General features: G+C 37.2%; 2 protein-coding genes across 2 annotated transcripts in view; one reads left to right on the top strand and one right to left on the bottom strand.

Moving 5' to 3' along the window:
• The window catches only part of ttf2 (transcription termination factor, RNA polymerase II), a 190,060-nt gene extending 173,593 nt beyond the window's left edge, over positions 1–16,467 (top strand). Inside the window, exon 24 of the mRNA XM_054616040.1 lies at positions 16,457–16,467. The gene's annotated coding sequence lies outside the window, so the exon portion shown is untranslated. The remainder of the gene's footprint in view (positions 1–16,456) is intronic.
• Positions 974–20,021, bottom strand: part of xpo4 (exportin 4) — a 63,423-nt gene continuing 44,375 nt past the window's right edge. Inside the window, exons 10-25 of the mRNA XM_054614794.1 lie at positions 18,695–18,869; positions 17,815–17,991; positions 16,925–17,067; positions 16,528–16,673; positions 15,887–16,064; positions 12,191–12,350; positions 11,934–12,103; positions 10,818–10,992; positions 7,603–7,809; positions 7,354–7,440; positions 6,268–6,448; positions 5,336–5,457; positions 4,400–4,530; positions 3,804–3,921; positions 2,938–3,030; positions 974–1,931 (exon numbers count right to left, since the gene is read on the bottom strand). Of these exons, the coding sequence (XP_054470769.1) occupies positions 1,734–1,931; positions 2,938–3,030; positions 3,804–3,921; positions 4,400–4,530; positions 5,336–5,457; positions 6,268–6,448; positions 7,354–7,440; positions 7,603–7,809; positions 10,818–10,992; positions 11,934–12,103; positions 12,191–12,350; positions 15,887–16,064; positions 16,528–16,673; positions 16,925–17,067; positions 17,815–17,991; positions 18,695–18,869 (2,461 nt within the window). The 3' untranslated portion in view covers positions 974–1,733. The remainder of the gene's footprint in view (positions 1,932–2,937; positions 3,031–3,803; positions 3,922–4,399; positions 4,531–5,335; positions 5,458–6,267; positions 6,449–7,353; positions 7,441–7,602; positions 7,810–10,817; positions 10,993–11,933; positions 12,104–12,190; positions 12,351–15,886; positions 16,065–16,527; positions 16,674–16,924; positions 17,068–17,814; positions 17,992–18,694; positions 18,870–20,021) is intronic.

Here is a 20,021-nt window from a genome sequence, read left to right as displayed (position 1 = left end):
AAAAACACAAGTCAGTTTGAATACTTTAACTTATACTTTACTGATAATACTGACATACTTTTACTGAGTATTTTTAATATGTGGTATTAATACTTCCTCTACTGTCAGTTAATCATTTCATTAGCAAAAGAGTTGATATTTTCACTCCAAAAGCTTCTTTCTTGAAGAAAAGCTGCCATCATAGTGACATTTAAGGTAATAAAAAAAGTAAAATCAATAACTTTATTTCTTCCTTAAATAGATAATGAAACTGTAAAAGAAACTTCAGAGGCCAGAACATTTTATACAATAAGTTTATGTACACTTTTACACTTCATTAACAAATCAGCCATTCTACAACAACCAGTTTAGTGCTCTGAACGAGGAGGTTCTCCGACATGATGCTGCAACAAAGTGGCTCTGCTCCTTTTTGATTTTTGGTTTGTTATTGCTGTCCGTCAGCTCAAACAGTCTCTGCAACGATCCAGTGTGTGTGTGTGTGTGTGTGTGTGTGTGTGTGTGTGTGTGTGTGTGTTGAAGAGTGGAAACTGTGCTGCTGTAGGAAAAAATACAACAGGAAGTTAATCTGCTAAACGTTAGAGTCTCGATCCTTCACCGAGTCTCCTCGTCGCCCCGGAGGAGAGGACGCTGTGACGTAATACTATGATTCCAAAATACAGAAATGAAATATCAAACCGAGGAAGACGCTCCCTCTTCATCTCTTCCTGCCGTCTTACTGGCATATAAAAACATTTCAGCCTTGTTTATTTTTATTATTTTGTCTTTGAACAAACATTTCTTGTGGTTTCTGAATTGAAAACATTATAATATTTTACACCCTTTAGTGGATCAGATTTTGGTTTTCTGTCATCGTCAACAAACAGACGTCCTCCTGTGCTGCGTGGTCAAGCAACCCCATCCCCATCTCGCATGTGTGTGTGTGTGTGTGTGTGTGTGTGTGTGCGTTTTCTGTCTGTGTGTGTGTGTGTGTGTGTGTCTGTGTGTGTGTGTGTGTGTGCATCCGCTGTATTCTTGGCGGATGGCAGGCACCGTTTGTTGTCAGTTGATGCATGACAAAATAATAAAAAATAAAAAAACCCTGCACACACAGAACAATCATCATACCAAAGGCACTCTGGGAAGGATTGGGGCGCCATATGTGTGTGTGTGTGTGTGCGTGTGTGTGGTTGCCATGGCATTCTTGACATAAAAAAATGGCCCCTTTTAAATTCTTTAAACTACAAAAACCCCACACTGGAAAAGAAATGTCTCTTGTAATTTTTAAATAACTTCAACTTGTTTTTTACTCTCAATGTCACTCTGTGTGTGTGTGCGTGTGTGTGTGTGTGTGTGTGTGTGTGTGTTAGTGTGTGATTGTGTGTGTGTGTGTGTGTGTGTGCAGCCTCAAGGTACAGGAGGTTGATGGAGGAGGCGGAGGACGACGAGCAATCCGTCGACCACCTCCGACTCCTCTCGTCGCCGTGATCCGTCCGACTGAGTCCGTCTGCTCTGCAGTCCAGTCTCCATGGTTACGCACATCATCATCATCATCAATAAGTCTGTCAATCACGCTGGACTGGAGGAGGCGAGGATAAAACCAAAAAGAAATCCGAGGAGGTGAAAACATTCAGGCTTGAGACGGATCCCTCAGCAGGAAGAGAGACGGAGACGTCCTCCGGCTGACTCTTTACCCAGAGTTCTTAGGGACCAAGCGGAAGGAGGGAGGGTGGGGGGGCGGCGGTGGTTTCCAGTGGTTATTTCACGCAGAGCAGGCCGCCCACGTTGGCCACGAACTCCTCCAGGCTCTTGAGGAAGGCGACCTTCTGCTTGCGGTCCATGGTGGGCGGCGTGCTGCTCGCCGTCAGCTTGTTGAAGGCTTCGGCGAGCCGCTGGTAGATGACGGCGTCCCGCTGCGAGGAGAGGAGGGACTCCACCAGCTCTGAATACTCCGCCTGACGAAGAGGAGAGAGAGAAACACCGTCAACTCAGGGATGAAGATGGTTAACAGAAGAGCTCATGTTGTGTCTCAGTGACGTTGTTCGTCCACTAGAGGGCGCTGACTCATTTATTTTTCAGCTGTTTATACATTTATAATAAAATGCAAAATAGACTCTTTATAACGTTCTCCCTTCATTTCCTGTCATCTCTTGACTTCAGAATAAAAGCCATAAAATACAACAACAGTTTATATCATGTATAAGTGTAGAATAAATTATCAGCTGATTTATTGTTATTAATATAAATATTGAAATGGTCTCAAAAAATCAACTGAAGAATCGGCTGAGTTCTATTTAAACATGTAATTTTTTTTTTCTCAATCAAAACAATAAATTATAAAATATATGTTATCTTAAATATTTTGCTTCATGCAATTTGAAAATTAAAGGACATGTTGCGATTGATAAAATGCTGTTTAATTGTTCAGCCCTAAAAAGAAACTTAAAAAAGGTTAAAAAGAATATACAGCAACAAAATAATTACAATAAATGCACTTATGACTAATGGTTTATTTTTATTTTTAATATTGTATTGATTTTTATTATTGATTTTCTTTTTTTTTATCTGTTAAAATTACAGAAAAAAACAGAAATTAATGATCTTAATAATTTGCTTTGGAGTTATATGCTATGACAAAGATCGGCCTCTAGAGGGCCGCTCAGTCCTCACTTAACAGCATTTATTTATCCTCAAATAATGACAATTTTCTAAAACTACGAGTTGAAATCCTAAAATAATCTGGAGAAATAAATTGTGTTTTAATCTCAAACAACTTCAATCTGTTAAAACCATCACTGGTGGGTTTGATTAACTTTAGTCACATTTAAACCTGGACCACAAATACAAGAAGATGTATATATGTATTTTAACAATTTAGTTTTCCAGAAAAGCAAAGTAACTGCTTGTTAATGTGTCACTATGCTGTGTATGAAGTAGGAACATAAAGACGTATGAACTCACCTGATGCAGGCACACGAGTGTGTAGAGAGCTTCTCCTGCTGCCACCGTCATCTCTATGTTGTGTTTCTGAAGGACCAGCATGTCGAACACCAACTGGAGGCACAAAGTGGAAAAGGATTTAGAATTATTATAAAACAAAAGAGTTAATATCTTTATCAGTGTTAGAAGAACCTGTACACGGTTTACTAGAGTTCAGCAGCAGGTAGCACACTTCCTTATAGGAATGCAGAGAGTTAGATGAGAGAACTCTCTAATGTCTGGACGATGAAGCCACCGCCAGCAAATGTTTAGCTTAGCTTAGCACAAAGGCTGGAAATCAAGGGAAACAGCTAGCCTGGTCATTTGCATATTTAAACACATTCAGACAACTTGCAACACAAAAGATAATTGTCTTAATGTAAGGAATCAAATGGGAAAGAGCATGAATTTTATCTCCTGTTTCATTTTTGAAGATTCTTCTTAGTTTTTCTTTTGTTTGAATCAAGTTGTCTTTGATTAACTATTTGCATAAACACCTGCAGCTTTAAATAATGAAACTCACAAGGCTGCAACTAATCATTTATTTTCATTATTGATTAATCTGACAATTATTTATTTGATTTATCATTTGGTCTGTAAAATGTGAATGAAAAATGTCCATCACAGTTTCTCAAAGTTTTGTCAGATATTAAATATTTAATTTAAGTGATAATTTATCACTTAATTATGATATAAAACAGATAAAAAGCAGGTCACGTCCACATTTAAGAGGCTGAAAACAGCATTTTTGTGTGAAAAAATATCGTTTTATCTTTTATTTCCTCTGTATTGTTTTGTCAAAGTTCATCATTTCATTCACATGTTGTATTTCGTGGCGTGTGCTTCACCTTGAGGAAGTGTCGGGTGGCGACGAAGAGAGGCGTGTCCTTCTCCTGGTTTTTGGCGCACTGCTCGGCCAGCGGAGACAAAGCCTCCAAACACAGCTGGCTGATCTCTGAACTCATCCTGAACGCACACGTTAAGGAGAAAACACACTTCCAGAGTAGAAATCTAGATAATTCTTCTTTCTCCTGCAGCAAAATGTCACTCACTGTCACCAAACTTCTCTACTGAAAAGAAACAACCTCCTGTGGAATACCTTCATATATGAATAAACTTTTTATACTTGTAAAACAGTCAATTTAAAGAGGCTCCATAAGCTGGGTACGCTTTTAAATGTTTTTATATTTATGAATAAAATAGCTTCAAATAGTGAAAAAGTAAATATACGAATTTAGGAGCCAAAGTTCTCAAATGTTAAACTGAAATGAAATGATTTAAATTGGACACCGTCGGATCAGATATGAAGAAGAGTCTGTTTGGTCGATATTCAGCCATAAAAGCCACTAAACATCATCATCATCATCATCATCATCATCATCATCATCATCATCATCACATGTCTTTAATAAACCATCTAAACACAGAGTCAGTGGGAGGATACGAGGTCATCCCCAGCTCCAGAGAGAACATGAGGCTTTTGAAGAGGTCTTCAGGCAGCTGAGGGATCTTTTCTGGGAAGATCTCACAGATGAAGGTGATGAGCTTGTAGTACTGGTTACACAGGGAGGGGAACTGGGAGGAACAGGGAGGAGAACACAACCAGTTTGATTAAGGAAATGAGGAGATTAAACAAAAAGAGTATAACTGACAGCATCCACAAGCGTATGTTGGCCTTTTATAGAGTCAAATATTAATGGTCTATCTTACACTATGTATTTACAGAGTATTATTCAAGTTACTGACACACAATTCCGTGCTCCATCTAGGAAAAAGAAAAAAAATTGCACTTTTATTTCACATTTGTTTTTGTTCTTTAAAAAGCTCCTTTGCTTGTACATGTCTTTGTATATGTTCGTTTCCTGTCTGATTTTACTTTGTTCTACATTTATGCATTCATAAAGTTGTATTCAATTTAATTGAATTTATATATTTATTCACAAAGAAATCTATTCGTGAATCAGTATTTATTTACTGGATTAAAAAACTGCGTTTTATATTATATTATAATATATTAGCTAGTTGCTTTAAAGAAAATTGTTTCTATGAAAGTCTGATAAGTCGTTAAATTTGCCAAGAAAAAGAGTAAACAGAATATTCTAGATCTGAGACCGATCGGTCGATTGATCAGTGCATCTTTGCATTAAACACTAAACTGAAATCACTGCTTTGTGGTTGTCTCCCTTCACTAACCAGTCAAGTTGCAGTTTACATCAACATCTGTCCAGCACGTCATCAACTTGAACGTGAAATTGTCATAAATAGCAGATGAATTCTTGAGTTGTGGCCCAAAAATGTGTTTTGTAGGGTCAAAACTTGAGGAAATTCCGGACAAACCCAATAACATAATACATAAAACATCCGTGTGGTGTAGTTTTACCTTGAGCAGGTCCTGAGACATGAGAGGGAGAACGATGTTGACGCCGTAAAGAACAACGTCTGCCGCCGAAACCGTCCGACTGGACGCCGGCGTTCCCTGGTCCTGGTTCCGAAACACATCGTCTAGAACACACAAAAACAAACAAATTAGAATCTAAAGAAACTGAGGCAACAAGAAGAAGAAGAAGAAGAAGAAGAAGAAGAAGAAGAAGAAGAAGTCATCTGCTCCAATTTTTTCTTTTAGTAAAATATTAAAAAGACACGGAATCAGGGTTATTAATTTAGACTAAAACTGAAACTAAAATCAAAATAAGCTGAGAAAATGTGGAGAAGTGAAACTAAATCAAAATGATATCCTTTAAGAAAAACTAAAACTTGATGCCTAATTAAAAAACAGAAAATTGAATAAAAAGAAAGTTAATAAATTTCCATTAAAATGTTTAAGATATAACATATCACTACTGGAAAAAAACTAATTTCTGTCGACTCGTTAACGTTGAAACTCCCAAACTGAACGGACTTCACCTTCCAGCAGATGGCGCTGTGTCACAACTGCTCCTCAATTAATCCCCTTTGTGTGTTTTTAACATGCAGTTTGGTCTTGTATAATTAAATAACTAAGTATATAGTTTAATAAGAGGAATGTTTATCAACTTAATGTGTTCAGTGTTGAGCTCAGATCTCATTTTAACCAGTGAGAAGGTTTCTACTGAGAGTGGAAGAGAAAGAAGTTGATTCCTAAATCTAAAGACTGAAACATTACAGTCATTCCTCCACATTTCTGTTTATATATGGAGCTAAATACTCCTGAGACATCTTAAATGGTCCTAACAAAAACAAACTTAAACTACTGTATATAAAATATACAAACTACAACTACGCCTTTCTGTAAAAGCTGAAATGTAAAGATGAATGTGTGATGTTTGAACGGACCGGTGTCGCTGAAGTCGATGAACTCCTTGGAGAGCAGGTTGGTGAGCAGCTCCATGATGAGCAGCAGGTCCTGGTACTGGTCCTCCTCCGCCGTGGCGTCGTTTCTCTTCCTGCTCTGGTTGTTTTTGGAGTAAACCTGCAGCAGCGTCAGACACGCCTCGTACAGCTTCATGGACTTCGTCTGGACGAGGAGACAGAAGTTAATAGTTCCCCATTGTGGGACTAATAAAGGCTTAGTAACTCAGAACAACTACGGCGTAAAGGCTTAATTATAACTCAGAACAACTACGGCGTAAGTTTTGGTGATCTACTAAAAAGGAAAATGTTTTTAAAAAGGATCTGTTTTCTGCCAAAGACAGTCTGAAAAGAATCATTTTATTTCTTGATTTATACAAAAAGATCTGTTATATTCCTGTGTTAAAGTGTAGAACTCATAAGTTATAATAATAAAAACATTCATTTGTATAGCACTCTTTAAAATACAAACAAAATTTCAAGATGCTTCACATGTAGTGCAAAAAAGTTATACTACCAAATTAAGACTAAGCAGCTTACATGAAAAAGAAACATGCAATTATAGGGTTGAAAAAGGAAATATAAAATAAATGAAATATTTTAAGTAAATAAATAAAAGTAAATAATATAAGAAGTATTAGAGTATTAGAAGTCTATCATCTTTATGTTTACCTTCAAATCTGAGACACACCTTTCTAATGAAATCCTGAAAAGTCATGACCATAAAAATCTACTAAGTGAATATCACGTTTCCTTTGTTAGTTTTTCTGTTTTCTTCAAGCACACTTTGTCTTTCCTCCTCCATCAATAAGTAAAATGTGCAAAATGCAAAATCCACTAACATTGAAGCAGATTACATCTTGTTAAGAAAAACGTTTCATTAATTATAGTCTCATTCAGCTAAAGTCAAAGATGAATTTCTGTTCAGCGATTTCACCGAGAAGAAAAATGACTTAAGACTGAAGAGAGATGAAACATGATAACTATCTACAGAAAGTGATCCGGCTGATCTCTGAAGCAGCATAATCTTCAGGTGAAACAGTGGCCGAACATTTGATAAGAGTCTCTCACCTCTCCAAGGTAGCAGATCTGCTTGTGAGCCACTTCCACAAAAACCTCAATGATGAGGTTGATCGTCTCGGGCGTGTTGCTGTAGACCTGAACAACAAAATAAAAACGTTATAACGTTTAAAAGGCCTCTTTCATCAAATCAATTTCACTGAAAAGGTGGAAAGATATTTAAATCTTCCTTTGAGCTGTTTTGTTAACTTGTTTTGCATCAAATCGGATTAAAGTGCATTATTGATTTTGCTCTCTCACCTCCATGAGGCCGATGCAGCTGGACAGGAAGTCCATGAGGAAGGAGAAGAGCGAGGCCACGTTGTCGATCTGCGTTGCCTCGGCGATGCCGCACAGCGCCTCCAACGTGGCGACGATTTCCTGTTTGACGGCTTCCTCCTGGCTGATCTGAGCGAAGTTGTCCTGGTTGATGAGGTTGAGGAAACGCTGCTGGAGAGGATGAAGAACCTGGAGGGAAACACAGAACAGAGAGTCTGGGGTTAATATTTAAATATCTAAAACGGACTCTTTAGATGTGTTCAGACGGGACAGACTGTCTTCACTTTATTTTGCAGCTAATTATGACTTTTAATTGGATTTTTTCAAGTTTAATTTTAATTTAATGTGCACTGTTCGCTCTGCTAGCAGTACAAAAAAGCAGCGGTAAAAGTGCATTTACTCAAGTTTTGTACTAAAGTACAGTTTTGAGATACTTGTACGTTACTTGAGTGTCTCCTGTAGTTGAAGAACATGGAAATACTCAAATACTTGTACCATGAATTTGCACTAAAGTACAGTACTTAAATGGTCTTTGTAGTAGTGGTAAAATTTGACTAAAGTTTATACAAAGTATCTAAAACTGGTTTCAGATTGACAAACTATAACTTTAAATGTATTAGAATTACACTGAACAGAATATTAAAATACTGTGAAAGGAGCCATTCTGCATAATAAGTACTTAACTTTTACATTTTATACTTTAGGTACATTTTAATTAATATACTTTTGTACTTCAGTTATATTTTGAATGCAGGACTTTTGCTATGATATTGATATACTTTTACCTATTTTTTCTTACACCACTACTGTAAAGACACATAAGGCATTTTAAGAAACTTTTATTTCTAATTTAAAACATTATTAGTATTATTGTTTTGAAGTGTTTTTATGTATAGATGGTATTTATTTCTTATTTATCTTTATTCATTTTTTTTTTATTCGTTATTTCTTTATTTTTTTTAAGCGTGTTCTTGTGTCTTTTAAACATGATGTTTAATTAAAGTGAAAATAAGCATGGTAGTATTATATTGTTTATCTTAAGAAACAATACTACATTTGAAACAGAATAAATAAATAAATATTACAGTCTTACTATTATTATACGATATCAAACAAAATCTGAGTTCTTTGATGATTGATTGATGATTTCTTGTTTCATGTCAGTGAAAGAGGAGGAACGAGGAGATGTTTGATCAGTTGTTGGGTCCATCTCTCCTCCTCCTCCTCTTTCAGAGCCGACTGAGTTCAGTCAAAGCAGCTGCAGAAGGAAACAGCTGCCGTCTCCCCCTTACACCCCCTCCTCCCTCCTCCCTCCTCCCTTTAATTACTCTGGAGTCATCGTGGCTTTGCACCCACATTTACTACCGTCAGCCTATTAAGACCAAAGAGCTCCAGGATCAAATAAAGGATCAAGTTCTACACGCTGGAGGAAGACTCGCCTTCACCTCATCCATCCTCCATCCATCACTCCATCCATCACCTCATCCATCACTCCATCCATCACTCCATCCATCACTCCTCCTCCGTCCTCACTCAAGGCTGCAGATCTAGTTCATGTTTGTTTCTAAAAGGGACTCTGGTGGATTTATGTCAACAAAAACTACAGAAAAGATCTGTTTTTGAATTTACTATCACATGTGAAACAGCTGAATAATATGTACTTTGGCTGCTGGATGTTTGGTTTTATATTTAGAGTTTTGGTCAAATTTCGTTAGATTTTTTTGTGTCTTCTTTTATTTGTTTTTACTCCAGTCAATAAATAAATTAATATTATAATAAAAAATAAATAATAATAATAATATGAGAGCATTTTTTTTTTTCCAAAGGTCAATCAATAACTGTTTAATGTATTCTTCATGGGTTGAAGGAGTAAATGGCATTTCCATAAAAAGATCAGCATTCTAAATATCTTTTAAACAAGTTAAATAATAGTGTTTATTTTCAATTATATTATCATTAAAAATGTTATGGTATTTTTGTTTTTGTATATTTATTTTTAATATATTAATTGTATTTATTCAATATTTATTTATTTCATTTATGCAGTTATTTTTTCATAAAAAATGTTTAAGAGTTGTCTTGTGTCTTTTGACAACATGTTTATTTATATGGAAAAGAAGTACGGTAATTCCAAGTTTTTATATATTCCTCATTGTTAGTTTTTTTGGTTCATTTTGTAAAAAGATTTTACTGATTAAATTCTAAACTGGGAACTCAGCAATTTTAGTACAATAAGTTCTAACATTATAATCTTTAACTGCACCAGAGAGTTGTGAATAAACTCTCATGTTTACATGGGAGACCATTCTACTGTTTACCTTTATTTCTTCTTCTGTATTTCATATTGCAGCTTTTCCAGATCTTAAACTCACTGAGTTAAATATGTTATAAGTTCCCACAGACTCTTTAAAAACGTCATAAACCACATAGTTTTAAACGCAGCGTCAGAAAACAGTCTGCACGTTCTGTTCTTGTAATTGTTCTGCTCCGTTTATAGATTTTAATACATAATTTAGAGGCTGTGTGTTTGCCAGATTGTTGATGGGTGTCTGGGCCATAAACAGCTGCTGAAACAGAGAATTTAATAAGTCTGGTCTCGCCTAGTAAGCCCAGAGTTAGTGTTCCTTTAAGGCTGCTTTTTAGGACATTCTATTTTAATGTACATTTATTGTAAATACTGCTGACTATCATGCATTGCGTGATGTTTGGTTCACTTGTATTTCTGCCACTCTTAAGATGTTTAGATGCATAATTGTTGTTTATCGTGTCAGCTGTCTTATGTGCCAATGCTAAAGATACATTTACATTTTATGCAAATTTAATGGAGGATAATAATCAGAATCTGAGGGGCAGTGCCATTTTAATTTATCTTTCAGACTTTTTTTTTAGGGACTATTTATCTGTATTTGATATCTTAGACTGGGGGAAAGAGATGCTTTTCAGCACTTACTGTCTTTATAATTTACTTTAATTATCTTGTACGTACTTATTAAGGGCCTCAAATTATTTCCAGTATCAAGTATTCTGTTGCTGAAACCACCAAATTACACTAAATAACTAACAATCACAATTTCACAGAGGTCGAGCTCTTTCTGCACAAAACCCAAATATATTATACTTAATTTATTTATTTATTATACAACGATATAAATTGACAGACACACAGACACAGACACAGACACACACACGCGTGTTACCTCGGCCCAGTACTGCTGCTTGGCGTCCGAGTCCATGTGGGCGAAGCCTCCGAGGACCAGAGCTTTCATCAGAGTCCTCTGGACGGAGCTGGACAGCAGGTGGAGCGGAGGACTGCGGGTGGCGAACTGTTTGGCTAAATTCCACCAGCTCTCACACTGAACCACCATGTTGGCTCTGAACGGAGAGAAGAAGAGAAGAAGAGAAGAAGAGAGGAGGAAGAGTTTATGTTAAGAATCTGATGAAGGAAAAACATCTAAACTTTGACCTCAGAAGTCTGGAAACCTTTGTGACAACTTTTAACATCGTAAACCTACTTTATTTAACAATATCTCTAATGTTACAAGCTGCATATTAATGTTTTCATGTGAAAACGTTCTCATAACCTTCTTCTTATAACGACCATGTCTATAATGCGTTAAAAACATACTTAAAACATGTTATAATCTGCAAACAACAATATGTAATTTAAGTTAAAAGAACTCATAAATATTCATAAAGCTTTATTCATCAAAACACATTATAAAGCATTTGATAATGACCTCAGCTCAAGTATCATAATAATTCATAATTGCTGGTCACTCCAATTTTTTTCAAAGGATCATTGTGTATTATAATAATACATTATAATCTTTTTTATAATTCATTTTAATGCGATTATAAATTGCTCTAAGTGGTCTTTGTTTGCTTTAAGTAAAGTGAAAAAGAACAACATTTTGTAGAATACAGAATTAACTTTTCTGTACAATGACCACTTAGAGTAACTTATAATAATATTATAATACAGTCTTACCAAACTTTTTTAGTCGCTTGGGGAACAAAACAATGATTCCCTTTTAAAATTGTTCTAATATCAAAGGAAGCAAAGAGGCTAAAAACTATTCAGGATCAAGTTTTTTGATGTAACTTAACACATTTAAAATAATTAAAGTCAGAGATTTCATCTGGTTTCTCCAGAATCCGACCCGGTGGCTCCGATGACGAGCTTTAAGAATAACTTTATAGAAACAGACGATCTTCTCTCTGATGGTCTGTTTACTGATGGAGGTCTATAGAGGATCAGGACTAAACTGAGACTGGTTCAGGACCAGATAAAACTACGTCACCACCGTCCTCACCTTTCCCTCTTCTCCACCAGCGTCACCAGCAGCTCCACCGTGTCGTTGGCCAGCTCCGGCTCCGAGCTCCACACCGACAGGTTGTTGATCACCTTCTCCAGAAGATATCCCACAATCCACCGGGCCCCCTCCGTGTCAGCACCGAACGCCGTGCTCAAGGGCATGCTGATCTGAGGAGAGACGGGACAGTCAGAGGGGGATTCGAACCTGTGTGTGTGTGTGGATGTTATGTTTGGAGGTGTGTTTTAAACTCGTACCTGCTCGTACAGCTTCTCGTCCACCAGCAGGTACGTCTTGGCCCACCGTCTCAGGAACCACATGATGTCCTTTCCCATCTGAGGACTCAGCAGCTCCGTCAGACTCGCCCTCGTCGCCCTGGACTCCACCTCCGACGTCCGCAACACCGCCGACAGCAACCTGAGACAGACGGACGAGAGAAAGAGAGAGCAGCTGGATTTAAAGATAGAGATGGAAGGAGATGACAACAGAGGATAAAACTGAAGAGGAAAGGAAGGAAGGAGGAGAAATGAAGACTGAAATAGATCTAACGAGGTCATGACGAGATAAAGAGCTCAGCAGAGAGACAACAATGGAGTTTGTTGTTTACAAGTTTTCTGAAATGTTATGTTTAAATATGCACATGAACCTTATGCTATTAAATATGTGCTCATTTACATACAACTTCAGGACATACATCTGAACATTGGATGAAGCCAGGTTCAAAATTCTTGTTCTATTTTGTCAACATATCAGAATCAAAGGTTTTGTACAGAGGGACATTTTGTATATCTCTTTGTATCACTCCATAAATCAGAAAATAATGGCAACTGCCATAAAAAAAAAATCTATTTTCAACATGTTTCTATTAATAAATGTTGTATAAATCAGGCTCTGAATGATATCTGAACAAACCCCTCTGTAGAAACCTTCAGAATATAGAGGAATGAAACTGTAAAGTTTGGTGTATGTAAGAGCTACTGAAGTGGAGATTTATGGATCAGAGTCTGAGAAAAAACTCATTTAGAGAAAACGTCCTTTAAAGATATGTTTAGTTAAATTACATACATGTTGAAGACTCTACAGGTGAATAGGGTAAAAAAAATAACTAATAGATATCAACATGAAACTTCACCAGCTGATTATTTACATTAAGACAATCATTTTTGTATTAGAAGTTTTCTGAAATGTTATGTTTAGATATGAAAATGAGGCATTATGTAATGGTAACTTTAGGTGAATTAAGGAGAAATCTACAGACGCAAACAGACAAAAGAGTAAAAGAAGTAGGCCTTTTGACGTCATGCAACTAGCTGACGACTTAATGGAAAACACACTCCCCTTAGTTTCATTTCACACTGCATTAACTCGTGCTGGGTGCCATTATTTTGTCATTATAGTTTTGTATATTTGTTTTTTGTACACCATTTAGCTTCTGAATCTGTATAAATTGCAGCAGGTGCAAATGAAGAGGAGCCGCTATCTGATAATAGGAAAAAGTTCCCTGCAAACAGAAATGATGAAACTTCAGTAGATCATCATCTTCATGCCCTTTTAGGAGTCGACTTCACAAAGTCACGTCCACACAGACACACACACACACACACACACACACACACACACACACACACACACACACACACACACACACACACACACACACACACACACACACACACACACCATCGTTCAGAGGACAAAGAGCTTAAAGCAGCTTATTGGTCCGCCCCCCCAACACCACCCCCCATCGGTGAAGACAGTTTCACATTGTTTGCAGAAAACAAAACCACGCTGACATTTACGGAGGCCGGGGTCGGACGCTCGCTGTCAGGAAACCCGACGCCGCCGGCCAATGGTCTGTGCAGTCCTCACTGACACACACACACCTTTACATAATGAACAATCTAGAAAACAGCTTGACGACCTTCAACAGACAGTATCAGTGGCTGCTGTGAGTGTCCATTGTCGCCACTGTGATTATCCACACACACACACACACACACACACACACACACACACACACACACACACACACACACACACACACACACACACACACACACACACACACACACATCTCCAGCGTGGCGGCCAACATCTCTGAACTGCACAACGTTTCTCACACTGCGGTCTCATGCTGTCTGTCTGAAAGTTTAATTGCTGTTGAAAAGATAGATCCCATCCGATCCCAGAAACTGGATACGCTCGTTTGCATCCCCGCGGTCCGTTTCATTAGAACGTTGGCGTATTTTTAGAGACATCATTCTGAATCAACACAGAGAAACACAGGACCAGAATGCAATGCAGCAACGAGAGAGGTTGTGTTTTGAGGAAATAATCGGTCAATAATTGTTCTTTTTCTCTCTCCGTCATTGTTCTGCCTACTGTGTTCTTGTACTTTCTACTTTACCAAGTGGATAACTGCAATCAGAGAAAAAGAAAATACAAATTGCACTCGACTGCAAAACTTTATGGGCTGTTTATCAAGCAAAGAAAATAAAGTTAAAAAAAAATGGATTATTATAAATTATATTTTTTGCAATTTATCAATATTTTGGGTGAATTTTCCCGTTGAAACATTAAAAACGGGAAAACTTTTTATATTTTTTATTATAATTTCAAGTAGTTTATGAAGCTAAAAACATTAAACATTCACTATTTCGAGCTCCTAAAATGTGAGGATTTGCTATTTTTCTCAGTTTCATAAATTTGTAAATTGAATATCTTTGAGTCAGTCAGACAAAAGACTTAATGTGAGGGTGTTAAATTGATGTGATGTGCATTTTTTACTATTCTCTGACATCGTATACGCTAATCAACTGATTGAATCAAATCAAATAATCACAAGGTTACTAAATAATGTAAAATAATCAATATCTGCAGTCCTGCTTTGAATGGAGAAGCCTTATTAGGAGAGGACGCTTTGGTTCATGACCTCCATGTGTCACACAGTTAATGTGAAAGTGAGCCCATGTTATAGCAGGAGGAGATCATTTTGAAGGGAATAAACCTCCTTCAGCTTTACGGGACAATAACTGTGACGCGACGCAGACGTACGACCGACCTCATAGAGCGAGGAGGTGCATTCTGGGAGAGTTTTATGGAGGTCCGGCTGCTGAAAATGAGATGAACGGCGACGACAGTTTAGTCCCGCCGGAAACAAAGACGTGTCAACTCCTCAATCTAGTTTGTCTCGTCCTTGAGTTAATGTTACGTAATCTGACCATCGATACCGACAGAAATACACAGAGGTATTAACATTCCGTAAACCTGAGACCTTCACAGTTCACCCACAAAACAAAAAAAGTAGCTAGATATCTTTTATTTTCGTGTCATGCACAAAAACGTGCCCAACCCTCATGGGTTTACAAGACACCAACAATACAGCTGCAGTGGATCCACATCTCATCAGGTCACATTTGATTACAAAATAACAGTAACACAAAACTGCTGCAAATATCACATATTTTAAATCAAGGCTGAAGACTTTGCCGCTGCCTTTGATTAAAACTTTTTATACCTGAATTATTCTATTTAATCCTGTTTTAATTGTTTTCATTTGAATTATTCATTTAAATGAGTGTGTTTCTTTTGGACTTTGTCTCGATGCTTTTGATGATTTAGTCTTGGCTACAAACACAAACACCTACAAAATGCATTTTTGCACAATGATAAATAAAGAATAAAAGCTTTGTTAACATCAATTCCTGGAAATTTGGGACTAAAAGAAGGCTGCAGATATTTTTGGTTTCTATATGACACTAAGATTTGCAAATCAATTTGATTCTAACTTCAAAAAAACTACTTTATTTTTATTTTGTATTAAATCACCTCTACTCTCTGATGTATTCTTCAAGTGTTTGGTAAGAGACAAAAACAACCACATTTCTCATGACATCTTATAAATAAACCACTAGATTTCATAATGCAAAATGTTTAAAAACAGAAGCCGTTACCTGATGACGGAGTCGGTGCGGTTGCAGCCCGGTATGGACGAGGCCTTCTCCCCCGGCGACCCGAGGATCTGCAGCGTCGTGTTGATGTCCACTTCTGTTGAGTGTTTGATGGAGAACTCCATCACCTCCGAGGGGATCAGCGGGGTTTCTCCCTGAGAGTCGTCTGCTAATAAATACCCTGGAGGACAAACAGACGGGCGCAGGTGTTAAGTGTCTGAAACAAAAGGGGGATTAAGTGATCTGCTCCTGCAGCCTGAAATAGAGTGAAAAATCACCTGAATCTCTTTTAAATGTATTCTAAATTACTTGGACTTCGGCACCTCTGGCAGTAGATGTTTTGAATGTCTTTTCATGTCTTATAATTCTGTCATTTTGTGATTTGTTTAATTTTAAATTGGTATACGTTTATATTTTTGTTGCTGCCGGGTCACTTTTGAAGAAGAGAGATTTTTTTAATCTCAATGAATCTTTACTAGAGGTTAAATAAATAAATAAATAAATAAGTTATTTTTTTCCAAATTGTTTGAAAAAAATACAAAATTTCTGGAATTCAGGAAATTGATTAGGAAATCAAACCCCAAAAATGTCCTTTACAACAATAAAAAACACAAAGAAACAAAGTTGTACGTCCCGCCGCTGACCTGAGACCAGTATGAGCCAGTGGATGTCCTCATAGAGGTCGTCCAGGACTTTGCGGTCCATCGATCCGGGATCAGATGTGGCCATGAGGTGCTGCTGGGTCCTCTGGAGCTGACCGTGCAGCCGCGTCACTCGATCCTCCAGCAAACTGCAAACAGAGTACGTTAATGTGGGAAACACAGACTCAGTTTCTGATTCATTTTGAGCTTTAAGATCACAATAAATCTCCAAAGAATTTATAATAATGCAAACTACACAAGTTTAAGATCTTGTGAAAAACATCCGTTTCCGCATGTACTTACTAAAAACTGTGAACTTTATACAAGAATTTAACTAAATCTGTTAGAGTCCTATGGAGAGGATATGAAGTAGGACTTGTTGTGTGTTTTATGTGTTTACTTCGTGAGCAGCGGGATGCAGTGGTCGGCCGCCACGCGTCCCAGCATGCCGATGCTGGACAGCTGGTCTGAGAACAGCTCCCTGTCGTCTTCCTGCAGCTCGTTGATCTCTTCCTCTTCATGAGACGATATGCCGTTTACTGACTGAAGGGGAGGGAATAAATATATAAATATAATTTCTAAAGTCTTACATCTTTTATTCTCATTTGTGAAACAGGTGGAAAAAAAAGTTTTGCCAGGTGACATTTTTTTGGGGAGAGGATTTAAGTGTTTTTGTCATACTCATTTCGGTAACAAGAGGCTGAAGTACACCAAAACTTAATTTGCCAAAGAGGATTAAAAGAGTTTATGTTTAAAAGAAAGAAATTACACTAATGTTACATAAACTGCTAAAACACAATATAATGTACCTTGTGTTTAGAGTTCATGGAGAAATTTTAATAAAAACCATGCTTTTAGTCCTATTTAGAACATTTAGGGGTAGTGGTGCACTTCTGCCTCTTGTGGACGAAATTAGTATTGCAACAACAAACACAAGAAGAATAAAAAAATAAATAAATTCATAAGCCAAATCTATTTTTTCCTCACCTGTTTCACAGACGAAAAGTAACTTAGATCAGACTTGGAAAATAAATCTACGGATTTTTTTCTGCTCAGGTCTTCCATAGAATATTACTCAAATTTATGAGGAAATGTAAAAACACACTATAATCATTTATATCCACATGTATACCAAAACAGCAAAAAAGAGAATGTTCAAACATCTTCTATTAGGCCTGAGCAGATCCAGTTGTATAATGCTCAAATATATCATTTCTATACTCTAACACCTTTTCCAGATCATTTGGAGCTGTATTTTAAAACTGTATTTATCATAATTAACAGTCTCACCAGGTTCCGGGTGCCGTCCGGAGCAGCCAGGTGACACTGGATGTACGAGTTGAAGACCTGGATCGCCGGCTGGACGAAGCAGCCGCGAGGAAAATGCTCCTCGTCCTGGACGAGCGTCAGCCACGACTCCAGCAGCTTGTCGTAGGCCTCCATGTAAACCATGTCGTCTTTATCCAGCTGAGCCAGGACAGGAAAAAGAGAAGAGAGATGTAAGCAAAATGACAGCCACGATTTTCATAATGAGACTATTCAGATCTCTGGGTTCTGGTGTCTTTTTCAGTGAAATGTTTTGTTTAGGTTGTACATATGTACATGTTTTCATATAAATCATTTTACATTAAAGAGCAACTTTCGCTGCTCCAAAACAGACGATGTACGTAGCAGATCATGTCGAGAACATTTGAATATCCCTCTAACTCACACATTAACTGTATATTGCCTACTTATGTTATATTATTATGTAATAAACAGCCAAAAAAAGTGCTTATTTCTTAAGATTGTGTGATAATCCATTTTTTAAATCACAAATTACTGTATATTTTGTATTCTATTAGACACAAAAGATGATCTGATAATCTATTTTTTTCTCATGAATTATTGTGCTTTTTGACTTAAATAAGACACAAAAAAAATATTCAAATATAATAAAGAAACAAACAAAAACATCTGTGATTGATTTGTAGTGAATTTATTTCAGAAGATTAATTACTCAGACCTTCGAAAACTTGTTTAAAGTGAGTGACAGTATGCAGGATTTTTATAGGAGATTTTTAAATGCAATAAAAACAAAACTCTTTTCTCAACCGATGTGACTTAATTTCAGTGAAGGTGACCAGCTTTTTTAAGAGTAAGATGAAACGTTGAAGGCGTCATTACTCACCACCTCCTCTAGGGCGGCGCTGCGTCCGAAGGAGCAGGTGAGCAGCGTGAGGCAGTTGATGAAGGAGGTGAAGAGGTCGCTGGGCAGCGCCGTCAAAGTGCTTCTTGGGAACATGGTGATCAGATTGGAGATGATATTGGAGATGCCCACCGCCTCCGAGTCCTCGATCTCAATCCTGGGGGACAAAGAAAATATATTTTTTTAATCAATACAATTATTAATGCTGTTTGGAGAATCAGGCTGAGAAATGAAAACGCAGTACAGCACGTTCAGTGTTACAAATCAATCTCGATCGGTTAAATTGCTTCTCTTTCCACTCTGGAATCAAACTCCTCCTTTGGCCCAGAGGACGGACAGTTTCCACCCTCCGGGGTGAGGCCGAGGTTAAAACGAGGGGTCACTTTACCAGGTTTACATACTTGGTGACTGAAGTTTGGACGCAGTCATGAAAATTGATCCTTAACCAAAACTCGTGGGGCATTTGACCCCTGAGGAGTTTTTCCACAGCTGCATCTGAGGTTATTTTTTATGGTATTTCTGCCTCGTGGTAAAGCACATAAAGAAAATGATGACGGAGAGAATGACTGTAGTTAAACTTCTAAAAATATAAATTATCATCAGATCGAACCATGAAGAATGAAGTGACGCGTGTGTGTGGACACGCTGAAATCATATCTGGATGATTAGTTGTTTCATTTAAAACACAAAAATGGCTAAATGGATGTAATCTGAATTCTTCAACATCTGGACAAATCTAACCACAGCGCCTGTACGATCAATGTGAAGAGATGTTGAAGGATGTTTCAATTTAATCAGGTGTCAAATATCCTTTAGCAACTAATTGCCAACATCACCATTCAAAACAATAACATGTTAGATATGCTAACATGCAGATGTTTAGCAGGTAATAATGACGTAGTTCACTGCTTTAATTTACTGCTGAGGTTGACGGGAATACCAGTGAATTCTTGATATCTAATTCGATACCCCGGTAAAAAACAAATCAATAAATCCCATGTGCTTCAACATAAACTCCTTTATTAGTTTGCCTCCGTTAACGTTAGCTGTTAGCTCTGTTATTTAGCCAAGCAGGACTGTGAATTTTGGCACTGCCTTGGTACCAAAGTATCGGTTCTTGTGATATCAATATTTGCAGATATACAGTACCAGTCAAAAGTTTGGACACACCTTCTCATTCAATGGTTTTTCTTTATTTTTATTTTTTTCTACATTGTAGATTAATATTGAAGACATCCAAACTATGAAGGAACACATATGGAATTATGTGGTAAACAAACAAATGCTCAACAAACCAGAATATGTTTTA

This window comes from Anoplopoma fimbria, chromosome 16, assembly GCF_027596085.1.
Source record: "Anoplopoma fimbria isolate UVic2021 breed Golden Eagle Sablefish chromosome 16, Afim_UVic_2022, whole genome shotgun sequence".
Lineage (NCBI taxonomy): Eukaryota > Metazoa > Chordata > Actinopteri > Perciformes > Anoplopomatidae > Anoplopoma > Anoplopoma fimbria.
This window is presented reverse-complemented; position numbering and strand designations above follow the sequence as displayed.